This window comes from Eptatretus burgeri, chromosome 5 (genome assembly GCF_056783735.1).
Source record: "Eptatretus burgeri isolate ZD-2024b chromosome 5, Ebu_testis_v1, whole genome shotgun sequence".
Lineage (NCBI taxonomy): Eukaryota > Metazoa > Chordata > Myxini > Myxiniformes > Myxinidae > Eptatretus > Eptatretus burgeri.
In genome coordinates this window covers 83,862,194-83,889,645 of record NC_140965.1, presented here as the reverse complement: position 1 = coordinate 83,889,645, position 27,452 = coordinate 83,862,194, and the positions used below count along the sequence as shown (strand labels likewise).

Below are 27,452 nucleotides of genomic sequence, written 5' to 3'. Positions count from 1 at the left end.
GTTGTGGACATTAAAATAAGGAAACGGGATACGTGCTATAGCTTATTGGAGTTAGTTCGTCGAAGAAGGTCAAAAACCAGGTTCGATTCCCACAACTTTAAAAATTTGACCTTTGTGGCCTTTAAAGGTCAAAGATCAAGGATTATGACCTTTGGTGCAAAACTTCCTCTGGAACATTCCAGGAACAATATAACGTCATATAGGCTATATGGCATTTCACACTCCTCGGATTATCCATACTTTGATGAAATCAGCGTACAAATAAACTTGAAGGGGGCGCCACGGGCAAGGTGTTCGAGATGGAGCAAAATGGTTTGAAGACTTTCGGTGGGGAATGACCTCAAGATTATGCATAAAAAAATATTGTCATCCTCGCTCTCAAAGTTTGGCGTTCGTATGATTTTTATGTCAAAATTCGAAATTTTCTAAGTTCGTGACCTTGTGACGAAAATGGAAAAAAAAAAAAAAAAAAAAAAAAAATCGGACAACGACAAGTTTTAGATAATTCATTTTGCTATTCAAATACCGAAGAACCCATTCCATTCAGTCAATTCCCTTGGAGAAGATAGATTTTTAATCTGACTACCCCCTAAAAATGGCTATTTTGGGGGCGTGGCTCCGCCCACAATGGGCGTATCACGCCCTCATCCAGGAAAACACAACTAGACATTGATATCGAACACATAAACAAGTTTCATCAAGATCGGATCAAATCCACGGAGTTATGCTCTGGACAGACAGACACACAGACATAACGAATATAGTGGTCACTGGCTGGCGCTCGTGAACCAATGAATCGATTTGTATCAAAAACCGGACTTAAAATAAAAAAGAAGGAAACAGAGGTTTTGAGGATAAATAGGAAAAGCAACAACAGAATTCAAATTAGAGACCAGCATCGAAATGAAGTTGATAAGTACTGCACCTATCTAGGGACCATCATAAACAAACAAGGATGAGGGGAAGAAGATATGAGGAACAGAATTTGTGAAGCTATGGTATCCTTCATGAAACACAAATATGGAGCTCAAGCATTTGTGTATTGAAAACCAAATGAAGACTGTTTAACTCACTTGTCAAATCAGTACTATTATATGGATGTGAGGTTTGGAAGATAAACGAAGGGGACAATCGGAAACTTGACATGTATATATTCACATGTCTGTGTAGGATATTGACAATGAGATGGCCATACCATCATATCAAACAAAGAAATACTCAAAATAACCAATGTAATGAAGATCAGTGATGAAGTGAAGACCAGGAGATGGAAATGGATTGGACATGTGCTAAGAATGAGATGATAACTGCATGGCAGCATTGTCATGGAAGCCCAAAGGAAGAAGGGAAGTGGGACATCCTGGAACAACCTGGAGAACAGTGGAAAAAGAAAGAAAAGAGATGGGGTGGAAATCATGGGATGAAGCCAGGCCGATAGCCAGAACAGGGCAGACTGGAGAATATGCACTGCAGCCTTATGGGCCACTTGGCCCGAAGAGGACAGATGATGAGATTACGATAATCTGGTTCAGAACATACAAGAGCTGGTTCAGAGGAAAGCTTTCCTACTCTTCAATAATAATTTTAAAAAGCAATGAGAGATTGCAGACCCTCACCAGGACTTGTTTTATGTGGTGTATTTTGTGTACTGGTGTGTTATGTAATTAATAAGACATAATTTTAATTATCCACTGGGCAACAAAAAAAAATTTTGTCTGCTACCAAGGGAAATGCAGGTGTTCTTGGCTAAATCTGGGAAACCGATTTCAAATCTGGAGTCAGAATTGAGCAAGCACGTCAGGTTTTCAAAATATGTGTATGTATTAATGATAGCCAGCATGCAATATTAGATACATTATTATTGCAGATCGCCACATTGTACATCTTACATCAGTGCTTGGTAATCAGTTTCACATCATATTTAGAAAACAATGATTATCTCCATGTATAATGTGTAGTATGCAAACCAAGAACATAAACAAGTTGCAGAAAAATAAGTTAATAAAACATTAGAACATGGAAATGTTAGGAAGGGTGTAAACTTGAGAGGGAAATCTGCCCCATTATGAGCGATTCAGAAACAACACTTCAAGTTTACACTCTTCCTTTCAATATAGTCAGCGTAGGCACTGTTCAGAAGTGTGTGAGACACTTGCTGTTGTGCTTGTGTGTGGAATTGATCTCCCATTGTAGGAACCAGTAGTAATCACCCATCATGTTTGGTTTGAACTGGCCTTGATACCTAGTTTCCATGACTGAAATGTCTTGGTGGAACCTTTCACCATGCTCGTCGCTTACCTCACCCAGATTAGGTGGGACGAAATCAAGATGAGAATGCAAGAAGTGCAAGAAGAGAATGCAAGAAGTGCATTCTCAGAGACATCCTTCATTCCAATCGCTGATACGCCTTTAACATGTTGTCCACCAATTCCACATACTGTTCAGCTCTATGGTTCCCAAGAAAGTTCTGCACAACCGACACAAATGCTTCCCATGCTGCAAACTCAAATGGGTTCAGTTTATTTTTGAACTCGGGATCACACATCAGTTCTCGGATCTGGGGCCCAACGAAAATGCCTGCTTTGAGTTAGCATCAGTTTTCTTTTTGCCAAACTTCTCTCTGATATATTGAAAGCCACTACCATCATGATACGATGCCTTTACAAAGTTTTTCATAAGGCTAAGTTTGATGTGAAGCTGTGGAAGGTAGACTTTTTGTGGGTCTACCAATGGCTTATGATGCACATTGTACCTGCCAACTACGTGTTCATGCCTTTCAGGGCAGTCTTTTACAACATAATGATTGCTATCAACAGCAGCTGTTCCATGGGCACAAGAAGCACACGTATTTTGTATCCCCAAGCTGCACTCTTAGGAGGAGGGAAATCATTTTTCGATCACCACAAATGTTCGACTTATGATCTGAGTAATTAATCACTTTTAGAAGGATTTCCATGAACTCGTACGTCTCCTTCATGTTGACACAGCGTGAACTACAGGAACAGAAGGTTTTTTTTATTACCATTATGCAACAAAACAGCTTTAAGGCTCACATTGCTGGAGTCCATGAAGAGTCTCCATTCATCAGGCACATGTTTGTTTCCTAGCTCATGCATGAGACCATTAACATCAGCACAGAAACAAACATCATTTTCTATCTCAAAAAGGCAGCCAAGCTTGTGAGCTGATCACGGAAGTGGGAAGTTTTGGTTCCTGCCTCTAGTAGATTCCATTGCTGTAATCTGGAGCCCAACACTTCAGCCTTCGCCTTTGACAATGACAGGGCTCTCACCAGATTGCTTAATTCTTCTTCATTTAGCAAGTGTGGCTTCTTTTCTTCAGCAAGTGTGGCTTCTTTTCTTCAGTCTAAGGTTCATACAGTTCATCCATAGCATAGTCAGAGTTGTCATCGCTTTCATCTGCAGCAGCTTCTGGTGGAACTGGCACAGGAGAACCCAAGTCATGGGGACCGGTTTCAGAGCAGATTTACAATCTGGATATACAATTTTTGACTTGTTTTTCGTTGAGAAACCAGCAATATTTGTCATACAAAAGTAGCAGTCAGGGTGATAATTCGTTGGTTCACGTCATATCATTGGCACAGCAAAACCCGTTCCCTTCCTTTTGCCACTCAACCACTGTGTAAGTCCCGAGTTACACACGGTGCAGCAAACATGAGGTGCCCAGGTCTTGTCTTGGTCTCCAACTTTATATTCAAAATAATACTTGTAAGCAGCTTTCACCCTTTTGGGAAGGTTCGTGGTGCTGGCTATGTGGAATGAATCTCCCACAGATATAACAAGAGTTATCAGGGTGATTCACACAGCCTCGCCGATTCATGATGTCTGTAAGTAACATATGCCTAACCTGAAAATATATTAGGTTATAACCTGAAAATATATAGATACTATTAGCATGATATGAATTACAAACTCGACACATTCTTTAAATATATACATTGCATTTAAACATTTTAGTATAAAATTATGAACTCCTCTCAGCATGGAAGCGGCATGGAAAATTGCAATGCCGTGTGGAAATTTTTACTTAAAAATTCATACCTTGGTCAGTTTTCATGAATTTTTAATAATTTAAAGTGCATTCTAAAGCTCTTTTTATGAGACATCATATTCTACAACAGTTGTATTGCTATAATTGAAACCAAAAATACAAAAAAATATATAATTTTTGATCACTCAAAATCACCCACCAGGGTAAGCTACTGTAATTGGACCAGATATATAACTCAAAATCCTGACGTGCTGGAGAAAATTCTGACCATATTCAAAAACAGCATACTGGATTTAGTCTAGAACATATGTTGTCGCCCGAGTAGCAAAATCTTTTTTGTCCAGTGTAATTAGAACTGCCACTTTCTTTATCACTGCTGGCAGTGATGACCGGGTACCAAAATGTCCTGTTTTGATTGGACATCTGTCCCTGACCCATGACGTTTTTTATTATTCAATTGAATTCGGAATGGGATTAAATTATATTAAATTAAAATCAAATGGAAGACCAAATAGGTAGAGTCCTGCATTGGAGTAATCAGAAGGAACCCAAACAAGCAAAGAGAAAAGATGAAATCAGGAGAAACCTGGATAGGATTCACATTTCAGCTGCTACTCCTCTACCCTCAAACCTATCCCAGCACAGCCAAGTGAGCATTATTCAAAAAATAATTATTATTATTCAAAAAATAAAAATAATAGTAATAAAAAAATATACCATCAGAGATGGGGAATCCCCCACCATTGAATGAAAGAGGTCATACATATTCCAGATAATGAGGGAGGTGAATTGGAAACAAAACACCATTTGGTCATCATCTCGAAAAGTTCTCCAGGGGTGAGGAACGTAGTAACCAAAAATAATTGAAATCAGATAAGCAGTTTTCCATTGATTACAAAAAACATTTTTTTCAAGATGGTCACCCCAGTCGGCCATCTTGGATCCGGCCACACCAAAAATCAACAGAGTTCTTCATTTTCAGGTGGTACATGTGTGACCCAAATTTCAAATCGATATGGCGAACAGTTTATGAGTTATCACATTCACAGCAATAAATGTTGACGCCGCCCCAGTCGGCCATCTTGAAGCCGGCCATGCCCAAAATCAATAGGGTTCTTCTTTTTCAGGTAGTACATGTGTGACCCAAATTTCAAATCGATATGGCGAACAGTTTATGAGTTATCGCACTCACAGCTATAAATGTTGACGCCCAGCCAGCCGGACGGACGGACGGACAGCCGACCCGGGTGATAATATCCCCCTTCCGCCACGCGGCAGGGGATAAATATAAAAACCCAGATCAAAAAATTAAATAACTCTGGCTGCCGGACCATATGTCCGATCAAGTTGAAATTTAAAACATGTATTCCCCATTAACACTACATCACAATGGTGAAGTTTCACGTCAATTGATTAACAGTTTCAGAGAAAACATTAATTAATATTTTCTTCAATCCAATATGGCTGCCAAACCATGTGACATCGATTATTCCTTCACAACTTTGTACACGCATGCCTTGGGGAACATTTGTGTGAAGTTTCCCCTCGATTTGTCCAGCCATTCTGGAGAAGATTTTTTATGTTTTTGGGTAAATCCAATATGGCTGCCAAACCATGTAACCTATGACGTAATATGTGTGAACCTTTTGTTCCTCATGGATAGGCGGTCATATGTGGAAAGTTTCACCTCGATCTATTCATTTATATTCAGCCATTTCGGAGGATATTTTTGAAGGTTTTAAATAAAAATAAAAATGTATGGCTACCAAATCACATGACTGATGCGGCATTAAAAAGAAAAATTGTGGACCATTTTATCTCAAGATAACCCTCAAAAGTTTTCATACTGATCGGATGTAGCATTCTACATTTGCAATTATGACGTCATAACGAGGGAACCTATGACGTCATAAAAAATATCACACTCATTCCCCATGAGGAGTACTTGCTATGTGCCAAGTTTCAATTTTTTCTTTGGTGCGGTTTCAGAGATAGTCCAAAGTTTTTCTGTTTTTCCAACACGGCTGCCACACCACACAACCTATGACATAATTTTGATCATTAAAGCATTCTTCATGAGTAGTCGCACCTATGGTGAAAATTTCGTCTCAATCAAACAAGGAGTTGTGGAGAAAAACACGAAAGTTCTGTGCAGACAAAGACAGACAGACAGACAGACAAACAAATGAAAAAAAAAAAAAATCGCTCGAAGTAACAACTTGGCAAAACATGACAAAGTACAATGGCACTCGGTAAGCGCATACCTCTGTCTGGTGGAACAGTTCACATTTTGTATCTCACTGATGGGCTGGATCCGAACCAAAATCGAATCCGCTTGTTCTTAGCATCTATTCAACTCATCCACCTTATTTTGTCATAACTTGTCCATAAATTTTTGAGATATAGTGATACATTTAGTTTTTGGCCCAATCTATCAATTTTAGAAATTTGGCCTGTGTTGACCTTTTGACCTTAAAATTAATAGGTGGTTGAATTCAGCGACCTGACATGAAAATGCTCTTCAAGTTTCAAGTCAATTGGATGAAAATTGAGGATTTTAGAAAATCGGCCGATGTCGACCTTTTGGTCTATGTTGACCTCAAAAATCAATACATGGTTGAGTTCAGTGACCTCATATACAAATGACTTTCAAATTTCAAGTAAATCGGATGAAAATTTAGGATTTTAGGAAATTTGGCCTTTTGGCCCATGTTGATCTCAAAATTAATAGGTGGTTGAATTCAGTGAACTGATATGTAAATGGTCTTCAAATTTCAAGTCAATCAGATGAAAATTGACAATTTTAGAAACAATTTAAAAATTTGGCCTATTATGGCTTGACCTTATGGCCTATGTTGACCTTTTAACGCAAGATAGCCTCAAAAGTAATAGGTGGTTGAATTTACTGACCTGATATGCAAGTTGTGTTCAAATTTGAGGATTTTTGAAAATTTGGCTCAAATTGGCCTATTGGCCTATGTAGACCTTTTCGGTTGAACAAATTTTACGAATCTTCAATGCGCGACCGTCGCAGGGTCGGTGACATTAATCTCTGAAAATTTCAGAACGATCGGTTGAGCTGTTTGGGCTGGAGTTGAGCGGACAGACACACACACAAACACATGCATAAACTAGAGGGGGAGCACTCGTTAGAGTGCAAAACCTCCGCCGCCAATACTGCTGGGTCACTTAAGTGAACCTGATATCCTATTCATTGTAGGTCAAAACAGATCAGACTCTACTGAACCACGATTGAATAAACTAAACTAGATCGACGTGCATGTAGAAATGGCAAAAAAATAAAATCGAAATTATTTTGAAAAAAAAAGGTGCAAAATTTCTGGGTTTTTTTCTCGAACAAATTTGGGGGGGGTTGGAAATCACTTAAAACATGTAGAAATGCAAAAAAAAATTAAAATTTTTTTCAAATAAAATCGAAATTTTTTTGAAAAAAGTTGCAAAATTTTCTGGTTTTTTTTTCTCTAACAAATTTATTTATTTTTTGGTTGGAAATCACTTAAAGCATGTAGAAATGCAAAAACAAAAATTCAAATATTTTTTCAAAATGGCCGCCATAGCGGCCATATTGGACTTTGGACCAAGTCCAGAATCTCATGGCATGATCCTTGGACCACACCTAATCCCCCCACCAAGTTTCGTCGAAATCCATCTGGGAGTTTTTCCGTAATACTGTTCACAAACAAACAAACAAACACACAGGCGATCAACTTACTTGTGGAAAAAAAAATTGCCAAGTAACAAACAGATCCAAATGCAAGACCGTCTCCTTCGCCAAGCGTAATAAAATCTTAAAGTTTGAAGATGCATTCTGTGTTGGAGGAAAAGGCTGTAGGAGTGCATGTGTGTGTGTGTGTCATTGATTGTTATCTCCATGTGCGGGTTTCAGAAGGTGGAACGGAGTCCTCCCATGTCTTGAAGAATCCACCTCCGTTTTGGTGAAGGATCACGATTCATGGGCCAAGCTGTGAAGTTTTGTTCTCAGAGTTTTTTTTCCAAGGACTCTTTTTAGGATCATCACCGGGCCCCAGACAGTGTGTGCATGTGTGCATTGGAGGAAGTACCTTTGCTCTCAAACCGAAGCTCAGCTTGTTACACTGTTGAAAAGACTAGACAGACAAAAAGACGCACCTGTGGCACCGGTGGATTAAGAGGAAAGTCCAAAACGATGTTCTCTCCCTTTTTCCGGGCATAAAGCTCTCCACTCAAAGTCTCAAACGTGAGATGCACGTTGGGGTTTGCTGGAGAAAAGAATAGGAAAAGCAGTCAGTCATCGCTCTCTTTCAATCTCAAACTGGCTTTGTTCATCATCCATCCTTCCACACACTTGCACAACCGCTCGGAATTTGAAGATCCTGAACTATCCACCCTGAGAAAATCTTTTTGCAAAAGACATCAGAAAGTTTTCTACCCTGCATATCCCCAAGGTAGAGAAAAATCACACGGGTGTGACAATTCATTACATTCTGAATGTAGACCTTTGTGCCTTTTTGAACTCATTTTATTCAATTCCCTACTGGTCTGGGTAAAACAGAGGATTGTTATATGAATGTAAAGTTTACCATACCCGTTGAGTCGAGAAAAGGAATGTGTGTGAAACTGAAGCTTACTGGAGGGTTTCAGCCAATTAGGTTCAGAACCCATTATCATCAGTAGGTTTTAATCAGCAATACCAGATGTACACAAACGTGTGTGTGTGTGTGTGTGTGTGTGTGTGTGTGTGTGTGTGTGTGTGTGTGTGTGTGTGTGTGTGTGTGTGTGTGTGTGTGTGTGTGTGTGTGTGTGTGTGTGTGTGTGTGTGTGTGCGTGCACCATCTATTCAATCTGTTTAACAGCCACCAGTTGGCGCACACAATGGCCCATTGTGTCAAACATTTAAATTACCCTTTTCTATGATGAAAATGGTTCGAAAGTTACTCCCAAAGAAATCCAATCCATATACACAAAACAGTAAAACCTATTAATGACGTCACCGATGTCAAAGCCACACTGGTGGTGGCCAATTAATTAGTGAGAGGGTGACTAAACATCAGAGGTTAACTGTAAGCTTGTACCATGGTGATCTTCTGCAGGTAAAAAATAATATGAAAACTAAGTAAGTTTGAAGGTTATAAAGAAAAACTTTTTGTTTCTCATGAACAATGGCAGATTGAGAGACAATACAGCATTGATTGACAATAATTTCATTTTCAAAAGGACAAAATTCATATCTATTATATTCGATTTAGTGTGTTGGAGGTTCGTACCAGTTTCCGAATAGAGTACTGCAGCGGTCGCCAACGTGGCATGTCCGCAGAGTGGGATCTCTTGAGTTGGTGTGAACCAACGCAGAGAAAAACGAGAAGCTGCAGAAAGAGGTGGTTTGAAATCAATTTATTAACTACAACGGCACTCGGTAGAGCACAAACATCCGCCAAGCTAAACAGTTGTTTGTTTGTTTTTGCACATAGTCGAGGTTCATGGAAGAGCTTTTACATTTTGTATCCCACTGATAGACCAGATCTGGACCGGGAAAGGGAAGGGTGATTGCCAAGAACGCAACAACTACCGAGGGGTGACACTGCTCTCAGTGCCGAGCAAGCTCTTTCTCGCATAATTCTTGATAGGGTTCGCCACCATCTGCTTGAGCACCAGCGTCCAGAGCAGTCAGGCTTTACACCAAAGAGGTCAATGATTGACCGTATCCTTGCTCATCGGGTCCTCACCGAACGCAGACGAGAGTTTCGGCAAGGGCTGCTTGCAGCCTATGTTGATCTCTGTAAAGTGTTTGATTCAGTGAATCAGGATGCCCTCTGGAGGATTCTTGGTCTTCGTGGGGTGCCACCAAAACTGATTGATCTTATGTCTGAGTTCTACTCTGGAACTGAGAGTGCTGCAAGATGTGGCGATACAATCTCTGACTTATTTCCAGTTGTTACTGGGGCTCGTCAGGGGTGTGTACTGGCCCCCACACTTTTCAGCACTTGAATGGACTGGATTCTGGGGAGGATGTCGGAGAGATCAAGCTGTGGTGCATCGTTTGGGAATGTCAAGATCTCTGACCTTGATTTCGCAGATGATGCAGTCATCTTTGCAGAGACTCTCGATATCCTTTTGGGGGCCCTCCAGGTGCTGAATGAGGAGTTGGAGCTGCTGGGATTATGGGTTTCCTGGGTCAAAACTAAGATCCAGGCTTTCAATGACATCTTGGATGCTGCTATCCTGTCTGTACCTGTTTGTGGCGAGGATGTTGAGGTCACGGAGAGATTAAATTACCTTGGCTGTGATATTCATGTCTCCGCTAGCTGTGAACCAGAGGTCAACAGACGTCTGGGTCGGGCCTGGGGAGTCATGGATTCACTGGATCATGAGGAGCGGCGCTGCCAGTACCTGTGCGAGAGGACGAAAGTCCAAGTCTTCAGGTCCTTGGTGCTTCCAGTCGTGTTCTATGGATGTGAGACTTTGACTCAGATCAGGGATCTGAGACACAGACTTAATTCCTTTGGTGCCAGGTCTCTTTGGAGAATCCTTGGCTTTTGCTGGTCTGACTTTGTGTCCAACGAGTGGTTGCTTAGACAGTTGCTGAGGTTGCTGAGAGGTTCCCTGTTTTCTGACCTGAAAGTCCCTGTGGTGTCCATCTTGTTTACCCCGTGTACCCCACACCATCCCTCTCCTTTCTACAGATCTCTTCACGTCTCTGTTCCCCACTTTTTTTTACCTTCCCTCTCCCACCACTCGTCTCCTTGTTGTGCACTTCCGTGTGTTAGCTCTCATACGAGCCTCGACAGTGCATCCAAAAAAAAATAAAATAAACCAATGTCACCCGCAGGGTGACCCGTATCTTGCCAAAAGGTGACCACGTGTGACTTCTTTAAGGTCACACTGAGGTGAACAGAGCTGCTATCCACCAGGAGCGACTCCTTGAGGAATATCTGCCTACGAGAGATTCCGATGAGAATCGTTCTACAGAGTAACCATGAAAAATATGCTTTTGCCTCATAACGTCACCAAATGATGTCATAATGTCTCAAGCTTGACATATCTAGAAAGCACTCATCGAGGTGTTCAATATGAGGTACTACACGATATGGTTCCTAAAACTTGAAAATTTGACCTTGGGGTCAAATATGTTTGACCTGAGGCGCTAACCATGAAGGTCAAGACCAATCGCCACCAAAACTTAATCAGCTGAGCGCCAGACCATGAACTATATTCCCATGAAGTTTGAAGATGATCCGATCAAAATTACTCAAAAAATAAGGGTTTCGTCGACTCCCTTGATTTGCGCCAAAGTGACCTTGACCTTTGACCTTCAAAATTTTATGCGCTGAAAGGGATCTCTATAGGCCTCTGATATGCGAAGTTACAAAAATTTCCAATGACAACTGTGCTCTGCAAAGTGATTTATACGTGATTTCAGACCAAAAAAAAAAAAACATGAAGGTCAAGGCCAATCGCCACCAAAAATTAATCAGCTGAGCGCCAGACCATGAACTATATTCCCATGAAGTTTGAAGACGATCCGATCAAAATTACTCAAAAAATAAGGGTTTCGTCGACTCCCTTGATTTGCGCCAAAGTGACCTTGACCTTTGACCTTGACCTTCAAAATTTTGTGCACTGAAAGGGACCTCTATAGGCCTCTGATATGCGAAGTTACAAAAATTTCCGATGATAACTGTGCTATGCAGAATTTTTTATACGTGATTACAGACAAAAAAAAAAACATACAAGCTGACTAACATATCTTGCAAAACTTCGTTTTGGCAAGATAAAAAAAATGAAGAACAACATTTCCTGAGTGGTATTCATGCAGAGCCTGGTTCAGAATTAAGATTTTGTTTTTCAGCAAAAGCAGCGAATCTGGCCTGTCATCTTCAAAGGAGCATGGGACTGGTGCTTTGTCAAAGACCTTGCAAGGAAGAGTAGTGGAAAAGAGGAAGGTTGATCCATTTAAAAGAAAATGAAACAGCTACCTAGGGATAGTAAAAGAGAGAGATAGAGGTTGTGAGTGGGCAGTAAGCAGCTTGTGCATGACTATGTCCCCAGAAATGAGTATAAATAGCTGGCCCTTACAGTAACTTTCATACATTAAAATAAAACTTGTCTCGCTCAGACATACGCTGAAGAAACGACAGTTCATAGAACACCTTACCCTGCGCTGTCTTGAGAAACAAGACGTGGGCAGGGTCTGCGGGTGGCAAATTTGATTGGTCGTGATGATGCAAAATGCCGCAATATTTTGTTCAAGTACTGCGAAACAGAAAGTGCCAAAAAGGCGATTTGTGTTCTCCAGTGTTCAAGTATATAAATTAATTGAAATAAAATAAAGATGTTAAACGTCGTACAAAAATTAATTTTCGGAAGTTTACCGCCACATATGCAGAGTCTTTGACACCACCTTATTTAACACGTTACATATTTAACATGTTACTGGTAGCTTGTACATGATGCTGCGTTGAGCCTGGGGAGTAACTGCTGAAGTCTCTGTCCGGGTTCTTGCCGGCATCTTTGTTCCTTTCACAGTTCTAATTTTTCGTTTATTTCACAATTCTATTTATTCATTATAATTCTTGCTTTTTCTTCCCTTTCATCTCTTTTACCCTCTTTCGTTATCTATCTCAGGAGAAGTGAATCCTTGCAGAAATTTTTCTGTAAGGCTCACTTGGCTGCGCCTGGGTGGGTTTGAGGGTAGCGGAGTAGCGGCTGAAACCCGAATCCTATCCAGGTTCCTCCTGATGTCTCCATATTTGCTCCACTTCTTCGGATTCCTTCTTGATCTTCCGTTTGATTATTTGTGTCTGTTGTTTGCGCCCTTTATGACGTCCTTAAAAACAGTACGTTTCTTGTTTGGAATGATTTTCAATTTTATTTGACTGGCAGACAGATTTTAAAGAGTATCTCAATCCTCTCTGAACATGGATGATCAGCAGTAGCGTATGGAGGAAAAATGACGCTCGGGGCGATTTGTCAAATTTCCACCCCCTCGTAACCCACGTGCGGAATTAAACACAAGGTCCAATGAAATAACTTTGCTACTTCCGCCACCGAAGGTGAAGGAGATGATGTTTTCACCTCTTTCTGTACAGGATATCTCAAAAAGTTGTGGACGGATCCGGATTAAATTTTGTGGATAGGTTGGGTATGTGACAAGGACGAAACAATTAGGTTTTGGTGAAGATCCAGATCCGGATCCGACGACTAGAATTTTTTAAGTGATTCTTCACCATTGAGAGATAGTGCTAAACCGATATTTTGCACGATATCTCAAAAAGTTGTGGACGGATTCGTATGAAACTTGGTGGACAGGTTGGGTGTGTGGCAAGGACGAAAGTATTCAATTTTGGTGAAGATCTGAATCCTGATCTGCTGACGAAAATGATTTAATTTTTAAAAGTGATTCTTCACCATTGAGAGATGGTGCCAAAAATGATGTAGTACTGTATAGCATGATATTTCAAAAATGTATTAGGCCTGATATGTTCTCGTGGATCGGAGGTATGCGCTCTGCCGAGTGCCTTTCCAGTTACAAATCAAATTAGGTACAGTATATTTGCAAGTGAACAGTTAAAGTTTTATTTTCTGCTTTTATAAATGGTCATTGGCTTACTTAATGTGTAGTTGGTGTGACTGTGTGGTTCACGTCTTCATAGCCTTCAGTGAGGCAAACTCGTCTATCACAGCTTCAAAGTCTTCTCCCCTCCGTGAAGCGCCATGTTGCATTAGCCCACCCACCCATCGACCTTCAAAAGGAGAATTCTGCCATTTTTACTTTAGAAATAAATAGATAAGAGTGTTTTATCCGACAAAATTTCAAAGAAAATTAATTTTCAAACTTTAAAAATCGTGCGAATAAATTCTGCTTTTTTGTTCGTGTCCTTTTCTCACATGTACAAAATGAGCCGCAAACACTGAGGAGTGAACGGCGAACTCAAATGAGCACGAACTCCTCGCCTGCCACCTTCTCCTTTTTGCCCACCCCCCCAACCCCCCTCCCCGTTGGTACGCCAGTGATGATCAGGTCAAATTCAGAGGTAACGTACTGCTAAACTACAGGTTCGTTTTCCAATTGGTGTTGAAAGTATAACGTTCAATTGAAATGAAGGTGTTTCTTTGTCATAAACTACCATTTGTAGACAGACAGACAGACAGACGTGAACAAATTGCTAAACCCTACTTTTCGCTTCGCGTGTGGAAGCAAAATCAAAATTGAACTGAAGTTCCTCTTGATCCGCCCAAGAACGTTGCCCTAAATAGTAATCGAGTACCAGGTCTTCATTTATGCTTTGACCCAATTCTCAATCTGAAGAGGTTTTCCTTTTCCTTTGCCTTCCCAATGGGAGGTAGGCTCGAAATAGGTCATTTGTTCATGGTGCAAGAGATAACTCGCCCACCGTTCAAAGACACAAGACACACCAAAGACACAAATAATGCTGCAAGATGGGATACCCAGTTCAACGTCCATCTGAAGACCGGCACACTTTGTGATGCCTCGCCCTACCTGCAAAGCACCAATCCGACAGATGGGTCGGAATCAAACGCAGACGAGACAGCTTCAAGGTAAGTACGCTACCTCTGTACCATGCTGTCGGACTACATTGTGTTTATATGGATTCGTGTGAACAGCAGAGTCATTAAATAACACGCGAGTCACGTGACTTGCACAACTAGGAGTGACTTACCAGTGGAAAGTGTGTCTCGTTCCGACAAGGTTTGAACAAACGCAGTTTCCGACAGGTTCATTTCAGCCGCCACACTCTGGTAAGTCTTCTCGGCCATCGTCTAGCATAACACAGCAGAAAGAAAACAAAGTATGAAGCACAACAAGGAAATATTACCAACCTTGAACATCATCTCTACAATGACGTCTCGCTTTTCCCCTCTTTCCTCAATTATTCCCCTGTCCTAACACAAGACCCATTGAAACCCTGCCCTCTTCCTGCACCCTCCACCTCCAGGTGCTTTGTCCTCGACACCCTTCCCCACCACACCGTGTTGAGGAGGCAGACTGCTGCAGGGTTTCCACAAAAAGGCTGCCGACTGAACGCATCCACCACGTAGAGTGGGATACGCATTTTGTCCTCCTGGTGTGAACACATCCCTATCAGGTAACTCACAGGTGACCAGCCAAGCATGGATGGACATGATGAATCAGGTAAAGTCTGGAACAACTACCTCACCTAATAAAAGTCTTGCAGATCAAGGTGCAGAAACTGGATGATCAATGCACTCTCCCATTCGAGTAAGGCCCGTGTGTCAAAGTCCGTGTGTACGCAGGCAGTTTAATGATCAATCAAAACGTCCAATGGTCATCCAAGTTTAAAAGCCTTTGTCGCTTTGTTCCACGGGGTAGATCCTAGTCTGGAAAACCAATGTTGACCTGAAACAACTCCCAACATGACAGCAATGCTTGATATTTGAACGACAACAAAGTCATGCATTCACCATCATAGGTAGGGCTAATTGTGGAACCACGAAGCCAACCTTACGTTCCCATTTTCTTTCTGCATCACTTTCTATTCTCCATCTCTCACGAAAACATCTCAGTATCAGAATGAAAACTCGACGCAACGTGTCCCTACAACGTGGTCATTTATCGGTCACGGGCAAATTCCACCCACAATACAATGGGATAATATCTGGTGAAGAAAGAACAATTCCGCTCACCCTCTATGGCCATGTGATTAACTCGATCCTCTTGGTTTCGCAATTAACTGCAACTCAGCATGGCCAGATGGTGTTTGTTTACTGCATGTTTACAAGGTGTTTACAAGGTGCACAAGGTGTTTACTGCATACAATGCAATGGCGTGCACCCCATCCCCAAAGTGTGTGCTGGGGCACCAGTACATAATAATACACTCCAGGACGTGGCGGAGTCAAAAGCCCTCATGATCATTGGCATTGGCCGGGCCTGGCCCTTTCCCACTACAGACAGGTTGATAGCCTACCTTCCAGCACTCGGCAGCTTATCGTTGGGCTTATATCCCCAAGCACACTTTCCTCATCTAACCTGACCAAACATCTTTGTAAACCAACAGTGCTCAACTTCGATCTTGATTGCTCTTTTCTCGTCAGTGTAAGCACCTGGTTACATCCATCCATTCTTGTTCTCCACTGCAATCAAAGGTCAATAACCAAGATCACCTCTAACACCTCTACTTACCCACGATTTGTTCCATCCCGTCTCGACCTCGGTGTTCGCCCCATGTCCACTTGCTCACCCATCTCGGTGTGACCCCTTCTCCACCTGTCATCTTGCTATCCACAAGCCTCCATCCATTAAACGGAAGGAAGCAAAACCTCAATCACAATCTTGAACACTGCATTTTACATGAGGTGCCAAATCATCATGGAGGATAGTATTGTTTAAAAGAGCTGGTTAATTATTCTGCAAGGGTCACAAGTATTTACGCAACACGAGGCAGGAATCTCCAATCAACGATGCAGGACGATACACTGCAGCTTCAAATCAAACCAGTTCGTTCCCTCGGGCTCCTGACAAACCCAGTCCACAGTAATGACATCACACCTACAGTAACTATCATTGTAGAATAACAAAAAGTGTTTCAATGGTTTAATGACGACCAGAACGAGAGAGAACCCTGTTTTGCTCAATGTGAAGGCAACGCTTCAGGAGAGGAAATGAATAATCAGATTTAACAGAGCCATTAAAAACAATGGGACCAACAGAAGAGCTGAGGGGTAGCACCTTCGATCAGTCTAGTCTGGGTTCAAATCCTGACCTGATTAAAATAGTCGGTGCTTTGTAGGCAGGGTATTACATCACAAAGTGCGCCGTTTAGAGGTAAGTAATGCCGGGCACCCTGTCTACCAGCCATAGCTGCTGGACGTTTCGCATCCAATGCACCGGAAACAAAGCATGGTCACGTCCGATAACGACAATGAAAGGAAATACATTTCCACATCGAAAGAAAAATGAAAACGGAACAATTGTCACTGCAAGTTGACCTATGTACACTTGCCAAAAGTGTGTGCTTTGTGAGCCTGTGCTAATTAACTGTGAGACATGCAAAACAGGGAAAAGAAAAATCAAAGCACAAAATAAATTTGGATCCATAAATTTTAATGAATAAACAAATGTTAGCAAACTTTTTCTTTATTTTATTTGTTCCACAGTGTGCAGGGAATTGCGTTGCAAAAAAGGAAAAGGTTTGGCTTGGTTATAGATTTACGCCGCTAAACCAGACAGAACAAGGCCAGATTGTGGCACCGTTTGGAAAAGAGTGGATAACCACGCGCATAAAAAAGAGACACCAAACTGTGCTTACAGTCAAGGTTTTGAGCAAACCGAGTTGCTGTGACGTCATGCCTGAGGGATGGAGCAACCAGAAAGTTCCAAAATAACCCAGAAACCTGGAGAAGAAACTACTTCCTTAATGAAATGTGGTCATATCGAGATGAAATCTTGTAACAGAAGAACAACAGAAAAGAAACAGCCTCGGAGAGTAAAGGGTGGGATGGGGGGAGGGGGGAGGGGGTAAAGTTAACAGAGTGTGGGGTAAGGCACTTGACACTTTGCTAAAAGATGGCTGTAATACTGACAAAAATCATTCCAAGTTACAGTATTGGTATGTAAGAAATAAAAGGCTATATCTTGCTGCAAGCACAGGCCTCGGGGTGGGGAGGAGGGCGGAGGAAAGGGGGACTTGTGGGGAAGAGAAAGTGGTTCAACGGCGCACGCCAAATATGTCCTAATCACAAAGCATCAAAATGGAAGGATTAACAAAGGCCGTGTGATCTTCGCCAACATTGGTTGCACGTGATAATAGTTATGCTTCGTTGCAAGGAAACAGAGTAGACGAAACAATTCACCCCCTCCCCTCAATCCTGCCCAACATCCCAACCCACCCCCCCCTCCCAATGCACAAGCATCAACCAATGCAGGACCTTTGGAGTTCGGCCAAGCTTCTTACGCAAATCGTTTGGGTGACCCGGACACCCACCGTAGCCGGAATGATGTGACGTCCGATGGTGCGCATCGAATGGTAATTCTGTGGTCCACCATTTACATACCATTCCATATCAATAAACTAAAAAAAATTAAAACCAAAAACCTTCTTTTACATCTTCAAAACAATACATTTTCCACTTTACTCACCATACCTCTCCACCATGCAGATAATAAAACTAATAAAAACAAAGCCTTTTCGAGGCAATATCCACGGAAACGTATTGCCAGCAATTCTTACTCATCCACCACATATCGTAAAAAAAAAAAAAAAATTCCTTATAATAATAATAATAATAATATAGATATGGACAAAACGAAAGCAACAAACAATACATTTTCATTCAATGATTATTTCAAGACTGCAGTCTCCTAATTCTAGACTGATCATGCCACTAAAAGCCTTTCCTAGCTAAGCATTGGCGCCGGACGCTAATTAGCACTTACCAGTTTAGTGCTACTCACCTGACATGCTGGCGCTGTTAGTGCATTCTAACCAGTCCCTTCTCCCCAAAAGCGAGTCGAAACAAAAAGCTAAAATACGATGCATTCAATTAATAATGTCGTGCCACAAAGTGTTAGTGCAATGCGAGTTGTTGTTGTTGTTGTTTTCATTTGTTTGCCTTCACTGCCATTCTCATATGCGCCAGTGCTTCTGCGCCCTCGTGAGAGGTCAATCATTCTTCAAGGCAATCGATGGCAAAAGCGAGCGCTCTCTCGAATCTCTGGCTATAGTTGGACCTCGAGGAGGCCCGTTGGGCAGCGAGGCGTGCAAGAGCGTCGACGAGGGGCGCGTCAGTCACACCGGGGTCGTTCCCGCACGGCCCTCGTCCCAACGCGTGGCCCAGCATCCATGTGGGCTACTGGTCTTTGGACGTCAAGCGGTCGATGAGCTCTTGCAAGGGAGCGAGCTCTCGGCGGTCAATGAGGTTGAATTCCTGCGGGAATGAATGAGCAAACGTGCAGGTGTTCGTACAAACTTCCTTTGCAGTTCCATTCAGTATTTTGTTTACGAGATTGAAGTGACACAATGGCTTCATAGCTACTTTACCAAACATTGACAAGAGCTTTCAAATGCATTTTTAGGAAGACATTTGTTTCACAAGTTGTCTTTGAAAGGATAACACAAAATACATCACACGATCAGCTCTTGAGGTGAGCACGAGGGGTCGGAGGAGGAGGGGGGAAGGGGAAGTAACAAGGAAGGGCCCAACAAAATGAGACTGTTTTTGGGGTTTATCAAGAAAAATCTAAGAGCGTAAAGATCAGTCGACCAAAGACTCAAAGTATGGATGGGTCAGTATGAGCCAAGGTAAGAGGGTCAGGGTGAAACTGTAAAGATTATTGGTGAAGATCTGCAGAAAGCGAGTAGCCTCAAGTACTTGGGGTCAGTGGTGGCAGAAGATGGCAATATTGAAATGGGAATTAAGCAACAGATTAGTTATGGTTGGAATAATTGGAGGAAGTGCAGTGGAGTGTTGTATGAAAGAAACGTACCGCTGAAACTGAAATGAAGAATTTACAAGACGGTTGTGACAGCAGCATTGTCATATCGTGCAGAGACTTGGGCAACATCAAGGAAAGACGAACAGAAAGTAGATGTAAATGAGATGCGGATGTTGTGATCAATATGTGGAGGGACAACCAAGGACAAGAATAGGAAACAGTACATCAGGCATTTAGCGAAGACTGTGGAAGCATCGAAGAAAGTAGCCGAGAAGAGATAAAATTGGTTGGGCCATCTGATGAGGAGGGAGAGAGAGAGAGTATGTGGTGAGATGAGTGATGGAGATGGGACTGCCAGGAAGAAGGAGAGGAGGAAGTCCTAAGGAAAGTAAGGATGTGGTAGCAAGATATTTAGAAGTGCGATTGGAAGAAGAATGGGTGACTGACAGGAGGAGATTGAGAAGGGTGATCAACCAGCATTGTGACAACACCCAAGTAAAATGGGAGAAGCATAAAGAAAAATAAGACGAGAGGAGAACATCAAGAATTCGCTCTTTTCCCCCATCAAGTAAACTTTGGGGTTTGTTTGTTTATCATTGCCATATGAACTAATGGGTTACGATGCTCAAAACCTAGTTTCAAATGCCATACAAGGCATACACTCCATGTATTTGCCAACTGTTTGTTCATAGTCGAATAATGTCCTCGAGATTAATGTTAAAGTGCAATGATGTCTCCAGATATCTTCGACCTGCATCCGATTTACATACACGCTGGACAATGAGCCTTAGGTCACTGAGAAATGTTAATAACTAGTGCCCAACTTTGACAAAAGGAAGCAAGTTACAAAAATATTTTTGTCATTTGCTTCCTTTCGGCAAAGCTAGGCAGTAACAGGGTTCATAGAACACTTTACCCCACACAGTCTTGAGAAAAAGGACATGATGAGGGTCTAATCAACTGTTTATGTTCATTTTGCACTAAAAGAAAGTGCCAGACCCCACTGAATCTCCGTTACGTTGCCCTCAGGGTATGAGACGGTGTGAATATGTTGTCCAAGTACAGGCAGTCACCAGTTTACGAACACCTGACTTCCGAACATCTGCTCGTTCCAACATATTTTATAACAATGTTTCGGTCTTTCGAGCGTTTCATCCATTCACATGAACACGGCTTGTTTGAATGTTCTGCGTTGAGCGCTAAGCGCAGGAAATTGGACCTCGAGAGTTAATTACCCATTCACACCACAATTCACACCTCATTCAGACGGGCTTCGTTTCCACACTCCGTTCGCTCTATGGGGTTCCTTACCGGCACGAGACAGCGGTGCTCGCTCTAATTCATCACAACCCCCTAAAACCAGCTCATCACTTACACCACGTTCGATTTACTCTAACTTTATAAAAAAAAAATTCTTTAAGTATATTTAATTTGTGTTCGGAACCAATTAATCACTTATTGCATGTATTTAAAGGGGATTTGTTGTTCCAGTTTATGAACACGCAGCTTACGAACCAATTTTCAAGAACACATTAGGTTTGTAACCTGAGGACTGTTGTGCCTGTACGAAGGTTTTTGAAAGTGCCAAAAACACGAGTTATGTTGTCGTGTTAAAGTACATAATTGAATTGAAATAAAATGAAGGTTTTAAAGGCTGTAGGGGAAAAAAAATATTTCGGGGGTTTACCGGCGTGAATGCACCATCTTTTACACCACCTTAGTTATTAGTGTTCTCTACGATGTCCTTAAAAAGAATAAAGTTCCTATTTGCGATGATTTTCAATTTTGTTTGACTGCCAGACAGACAGACTAAAATAATTACCTTATTCCTCTGTGCACATGCATACTCGGGATGAGATCCGTACATTTTGCCTATTTCAGAGCCAAAGTACTGCTAAACCACCGGTTCGTGTTCCGATTCATTTTCTCCGGTGTTCAGAATAAAAAAATTCAATTGAAATCAAGTTGGTCCTCCGTCATAGAGCGATGTCTGTAAAGACAGTCAGACAAAGTGAACCAACTGCTTAACCCTGCTTTTCACATCGTGTGCAAAGGGTAATAAAACTTTTTTTTTAAGTCTATGTGGGGTAGGCACAGTTCACCACATGCCATAATTGCCATTACAACATGACACCACTATGGACTGGGAAGCTTCACGGCCTGCCATCATGTCACAAAACGAGTGCACCCTTGCTCAAGCACCTGGATGAAGTAAATGAAGTGCTTGAATGAAGTGTTCAAGTGCGCTTCTTCTTCCAGGCTGATTACGGTGTTAAAGTGCTGATGGTAAATGTGTGCATAGACACGGAACAGGCGCTTCAGGATGGTCTTGGCCACTGCGATGAAATTCTTTGGGAACGGTACACCTGCGAGGGGGTTGTGGGGGAGGGGGGAGCAAATGCACGGCAAGCGGTCAACAAGACGTCCAGCACTCCAGGTGAGCCCCAAGTGATGATGACATCAATGGTTGCTAAAACTGAAACTCGAGTTAAACAAGCCTGAAACACGATTGTTTTACAAGTTTAAAAAGAGATATGAGCAACAAAATAAAACCTGAACAAGACTTCTTAACACAATTATCCATAAAGTACACCCAACTCCTTACCACTGGTATCCTTCTCCTTGCAACCCACCCCACCCCCCTCCCCCCTCTCCCCCCCCCCCATTCCATCTCCTTTCTCCAATCGCTTCAAGATACATACAGAATACGGAGATAGCCCATTTAGTTTCCTTCCCTTTTGATAATGCAGGTAATTATAAAACATTAAGCATTGCCAATGTGATACAATGGTCATAGGTGTATGAATGTCACGGAATGATCGTTTTCAAATGTGAAATGTGAAATCTACAGATCCATGGCAAAAGCACTGCAAACCCCAAGATACATGATACAAGCTTAGAAATACGTTCCTACAAACCCCAATATCGAAGCTTAGCATGAGTGGGAGAGGGAGGAGGATGGAACATAAATACACAAGGAAATCAGACACAGGTGGAGGCCATTCAGCCCATCATGCCTGCATGACATCAACACCACAACAATCTATCAACGCAAGATCCAAAGAAGAAAATGCAAAATTAAAATAAAAAAATTTTTTCTGTGTTTTTGTGGGGTTTTTTGATCGATCTATTTATTTTAAGTTTTTGTAATTTGGTTTTTTCTTCTCCTCAGGGAAGGGGGCATGGGCTTGGTTAAAAACACGCAACATCAACCACACAACACCCCTTCACGAGACCCCCAACAACACACCAACAGCACTCCATAAAGCCATGGGAAAGTGGAGATGAGGGGGGGGGAGGGAAAGGATGCAAAGAGGTGGGGAAGAATTAAAAAATAAAATTAAGATGAGAGGAGGAGGCCGTAGAAAAGGAAAAGTGAGAAGGGTACAGATGCTTCCTTTATTAAGACAAACTGGGAGGCATGACCAGAATGACGATATAACTCGTTTATACATTCATCTTTTCAATCCCAGCTCGCATTAGGCAGAGCTTATTTCCCATCATGACACTGCACAGAAGTGGATCAGGAAGAACGACGCAGAACGCAGTGTTCCTCAGACTAATGCATCGTGATACTTTGCTTGTCACAGATCAAAAAAAAACAAAAAAAAGAGAGCAAACCAAACCGAGGAAGGCGTGTCGTACCGATTTTGCTCGGGAAGAGGGTTTCTTCATCGAGCTGATCTTGTACCCAAGTCATCAAATAGTCGATGTACTCCGGAGCCGAGCACTTGATAGGCTTTTTGATGGTCGTGCCATCCGCCCAGTGGTATTCGTACCTGAGGGAGATCGGCGACAAATGGGGAATAAACGTACAACTGGTGAACCAAGCACCAACCCATGGGAGTTTTAAAAAGGCTATAAAAATAAATAAATAAACCTCAAGACGTTTCTTTTCACAAATACAAGCTGCACAATAGCAAAATCATGAGCAAGCGTCGTCGGATCCTATGCTTCCTGTGTCACGTCACGCTCACAACAACCCAGCAAAGGAAGCAGACTTGTAAAATCGCTGCAAGAGAACCAAGCCACTAAAGGAAGAGGAGGAAACATTTGGGTTCACAATGGCAGAAAGCCAATCAGAAAACATTTTACCGTCTTACTGCAAGACAGACACTCACACGCAAGCTGCACGGAGTACAAAGACTCGGACTGCAGTTAGCTCGTCGTAACGACCACGTTTCATTGTGGTTAGCTTGTAAACACTGGGATCTGGTGCAAGCTCCACTTCCTCAGCATTTCTGCTTCCCTTTTACTCAATGGCATGCATCCGTGTGTTCCCTCTGACTGTCTGTCGAGACACTACCCCGCGTCGTACAGTCCGACTGGTACTACACCCATCAAACTAAAACTACGGGTCACAAATAGGAATTCTAATGAAAGTGGAATGGAGTGTTACTGAAATAAGGTCATTGTGCAACAGAGTGCATCATCATGTACGCTGGACTCACTTAGGGCCGGCGGACATCACGGGACAGGTATCCTCGGTGCAGAAGTCTGTGATTGTGCCGTACAGCATGTTGATTTGGTTGAAGAAGTCGACAGCTAATAGGTACGTCGTGGTTGGGACAAAGTGAACACACAAAGTTAAAAACAACACATGTTAAAAACTTTAAATCACGTGTGATGTCTCGCCGGAGAAAAACAAAATTTGTCCGTATCCTCTCGCGTTCTCGTTCACAAAAAAAAAAAACAAGGACTCGGACATTGCACCTGAACAGCAATTGTGTTCCCGTTTTGGAACAATATCCTCTATATGCAGGTCAAAGGTTATTAAATTATAACGGGTTCACGGTTTACCCTTGACTACCGAACCATAACATCAATACGGACAAAAGATGTTTTCCATCATCACTTTTCCATGTTGATAACAGATTGTTATTCGCTCGTGTTTTCCTGAGTCAAGGCCATCGTGAGGAGGCCAGACGATGATGTTTGGCTTGTTAGGTGCAGTTCCAAAACGACAAAGTAAAACAAGCTCTCTGAGTGAATACGTGTCGTTATTGGTTCGACACACAGCTGCGCTTCATTTGCAAACTCAACCAGATTCAGTGGTATTGTGGTTAAAGCATCCACTCCGAGTTTGGGGTGTTAGCATTTCAATATCAGAATTTATGTTGCAAGTCATCCCTGAGCCTCAGACCTTGTTGCCATACAAACATTTAAATAAAATGTGGAAAATAACGGAGGAGGAGGAGGAGGAGGAGGAGGAGAATCACTCTGATCACATATTCAAAGGCATACGGCTGCCAAAGCAGCTTTCCATTGGCAAGGGAGCACGATATTTGACAGCCACTCAAGTGGCTCATTCTTCCCAGGAAGCCGATACTCATTTTGCCGACCTCGTTACGACGACGGGCTGAATCAACCAACCTCATGTTATTTTAACAGAACGACAGGGGCTCAAACTCAGGACCCTAAGGTCTTAAGCCAGCCACAGGCTTCTCAGGATTGAAACGGCACCTCCAAAGTCTGGACATTCAGATAAAGTACGTGCCGAGAGGAAAAAGCTCCCCATTTCCCCCAACCTCAATACATTGTGTTGAATACCCATCTAACAATGTACTTTACAACAAACTCAACACCAAAATCACTTGAACTGCAGGAATCTGGCGAAAAACAATCGGCTCTGCTTGCACATCACGGACGCGTGGATTATGTAAAGGAAATGAAGGCGGGAGGGGGGGGAGGAAACCACAGACGAGTCAAAAGTATTGGAGCTTACTGTTCACGGCGACCCATTCATTGAGGTCTTCTCCCTCTGGAAGAGCGACAGCTTGACGTAAATTCCCACTACCTAATGTGGCCTCAGCATGCTTCAGCAAATCAGCCTGATGTGAGCCTGGTAGAAGTGATCGCTTTGGCTTGAAGGTTTTGGCCGGTCGGCTGCTGAAAACAGACGAAGAAGAAGAGGAGGTGGATTAAATTGCTGCGAGAATGAGCATCAGATTTTCCATGATAAAGATGAGGTCCATTAATTTGCCACCATTAAACCTGCCAGTCTCTCATTTTCCAACAGTGAAAATATGGCAGAGAGAAAGATTGTCAAAAACCAGTGAGGGCAACAGGGCGAGTGGGTGGAAAATGTAGATATACCAACCAGGGTCAAACAAGTCATTTGTTATCCCCATTATGTACTTCCTTGCTGTCATGAAACGCACACACGCAAACGCGCGCACACGCACACAAAAGCTATGAAATGTCGAATGAGCACAAGTGCTTCACAAAGCAACATTGAAAAAGAAGAGGGAAACAGGAGCCAATAGAGACAATACCAGATACAAATGGAAAAATCAAAATAAATTTGATGATAATAATAATTTACTCAAACATTCTGCTTCGGAAAGACAAGGTGAGGGAACCGAAGTTAAATGCACACAGTTCAGCTTCTGGAGGTGCTCGGCTCATGCATTTTCACACAACTGAATCGATACTCGAACCTTGAACATGGGCTTAGGCCCCCAACTAAAGAGTGGAGTCACACCTCACTCACTGTCCCTCCCTTACCGCACTTGGCGGCTCACCCCGTCCCTCGGCTGGCACCCGGTCCCCCCATGCCAGCACACTGTTGCTCACACGTGCCCCATTCCTCACCAGCGCCGATCAACATGTCCCGTCTCTGCCCGTGCCTGGCGCCTCGGTCCAGACCAGTACCCAGCATCCCGCCCTGTCCCATCTCGTCCCATGCAGTGCAGTGCCCGACGCCCCGTCCCGTGCAGTGCAGTGCCCTGCGCCCCGTCCCGTGCAGTGCAGTGCAGTGCCCTGCGCCCCGTCCCGTGCAGTGCAGTGCAGTGCCCTGCGCCCCGTCCCGTGCAGTGCAGTGCAGTGCCCTGCGCCCCGTCCCGTGCAGTGCAGTGCAGTGCCCTGCGCCCCGTCCCGTCCCGTCCCGTGCAGTGCAGTGCCCGGCGCCCCGTCCCGTGCAGTGCAGTGCCCGGCGCCCCGTCCCGTGCAGTGCAATGCCCGGCGCCCCGTCCCGTGCAGTGCAATGCCCGGCGCCCCGTCCCGTGCAGTGCAATGCCCGGCGCCCCGTCCCGTGCAGTGCAATGCCCGGCGCCCCGTCCCGTGCAGTGCAATGCCCGGCGCCCCGTCCCGTGCAGTGCAGTGCAGTGCCCTGCGCCCCGTCCCGTGCAGTGCAGTGCAGTGCCCTGCGCCCCGTCCCGTGCAGTGCAGTGCAGTGCCCTGCGCCCCGTCCCGTGCAGTGCAGTGCAGTGCCCGGCGCCCCGTCCCGTGCAGTGCAGTGCCCGGCGCCCCGTCCCGTGCAGTGCAGTGCAGTGCCCGGCGCCCCGTCCCGTGCAGTGCAGTGCCCGGCGCCCCGTCCCGTGCAGTGCAGTGCCCGGCGCCCCGTCCCGTGCAGTGCAGTGCCCGGCGCCCCGTCCCGTGCAGTGCAATGCCCGGCGCCCCGTCCCGTGCAGTGCAATGCCCGGCGCCCCGTCCCGTGCAGTGCAATGCCCGGCGCCCCGTCCCGTGCAGTGCAATGCCCGGCGCCCCGTCCCGTGCAGTGCAATGCCCGGCGCCCCGTCCCGTGCAGTGCCCGGCGCCCCGTCCCGTGCAGTGCAATGCCCGGCGCCCCGTCCCGTGCAGTGCAGTGCCCGGGGCCCCGTCCCGTGCAGTGCAGTGCCCGGCGCCCCGTCCCGTGCAGTGCAGTGCCCTGCGCCCCGTCCCGTGCAGTGCAGTGCCCTGCGCCCCGTCCCGTGCAGTGCCCGGCGCCCCCTCCCGTGCAGTGCAATGCCCGGCGCCCCGTCCCGTGCAGTGCAATGCCCGGCGCCCCGTCCCGTGCAGTGCAATGCCCGGCGCCCCGTCCCGTGCAGTGCAATGCCCGGCGCCCCGTCCCGTGCAGTGCAATGCCCGGCGCCCCGTCCCGTGCAGTGCAATGCCCGGCGCCCCGTCCCGTGCAGTGCAATGCAATGCCCGGCGCCCCGTCCCGTGCAGTGCAATGCAATGCCCGGCGCCCCGTCCCGTGCAGTGCAATGCCCGGCGCCCCGTCCCGTGCAGTGCAATGCCCGGCGCCCCGTCCCGTGCAGTGCAAT

General features: G+C 44.0%; 2 protein-coding genes across 12 annotated transcripts in view; both read right to left on the bottom strand.

The window, feature by feature from the left end:
* The window catches only part of PBLD (phenazine biosynthesis like protein domain containing), a 34,535-nt gene extending 17,506 nt beyond the window's left edge, over window positions 1-17,029 (bottom strand). For 4 of the 10 annotated variants that reach the window (XM_085882721.1, XM_085882719.1, XM_085882716.1 and 1 more), the window contains exons 1-4: window positions 14,961-16,167; window positions 14,691-14,790; window positions 9,276-9,374; window positions 8,161-8,270 (exon numbers count right to left, since the gene is read on the bottom strand). In XM_085882721.1, the coding sequence (XP_085738847.1) occupies window positions 8,161-8,270; window positions 9,276-9,374; window positions 14,691-14,790; window positions 14,961-15,143 (492 nt within the window). In that variant the 5' untranslated portion in view covers window positions 15,144-16,167. The other 6 variants (XM_085882717.1, XM_085882725.1, XM_085882715.1 and 3 more) reach the window with 5 other exon arrangements.
* A 48-nt stretch (window positions 17,030-17,077) lies between these two features.
* Window positions 17,078-27,452, bottom strand: part of LOC147026862 (MOB kinase activator 1B) — a 12,750-nt gene continuing 2,375 nt past the window's right edge. The window contains exons 2-6 of one of the 2 annotated variants that reach the window (XM_085882727.1): window positions 25,151-25,311; window positions 23,877-23,970; window positions 23,071-23,204; window positions 21,628-21,791; window positions 17,078-18,917 (exon numbers count right to left, since the gene is read on the bottom strand). In XM_085882727.1, the coding sequence (XP_085738853.1) occupies window positions 18,840-18,917; window positions 21,628-21,791; window positions 23,071-23,204; window positions 23,877-23,970; window positions 25,151-25,311 (631 nt within the window). In that variant the 3' untranslated portion in view covers window positions 17,078-18,839. Of the gene's footprint in view, window positions 18,918-21,627; window positions 21,792-23,070; window positions 23,205-23,876; window positions 23,971-25,150; window positions 25,315-27,452 lie in introns of both variants that reach the window. The other variant, XM_085882726.1, reaches the window with a different exon arrangement.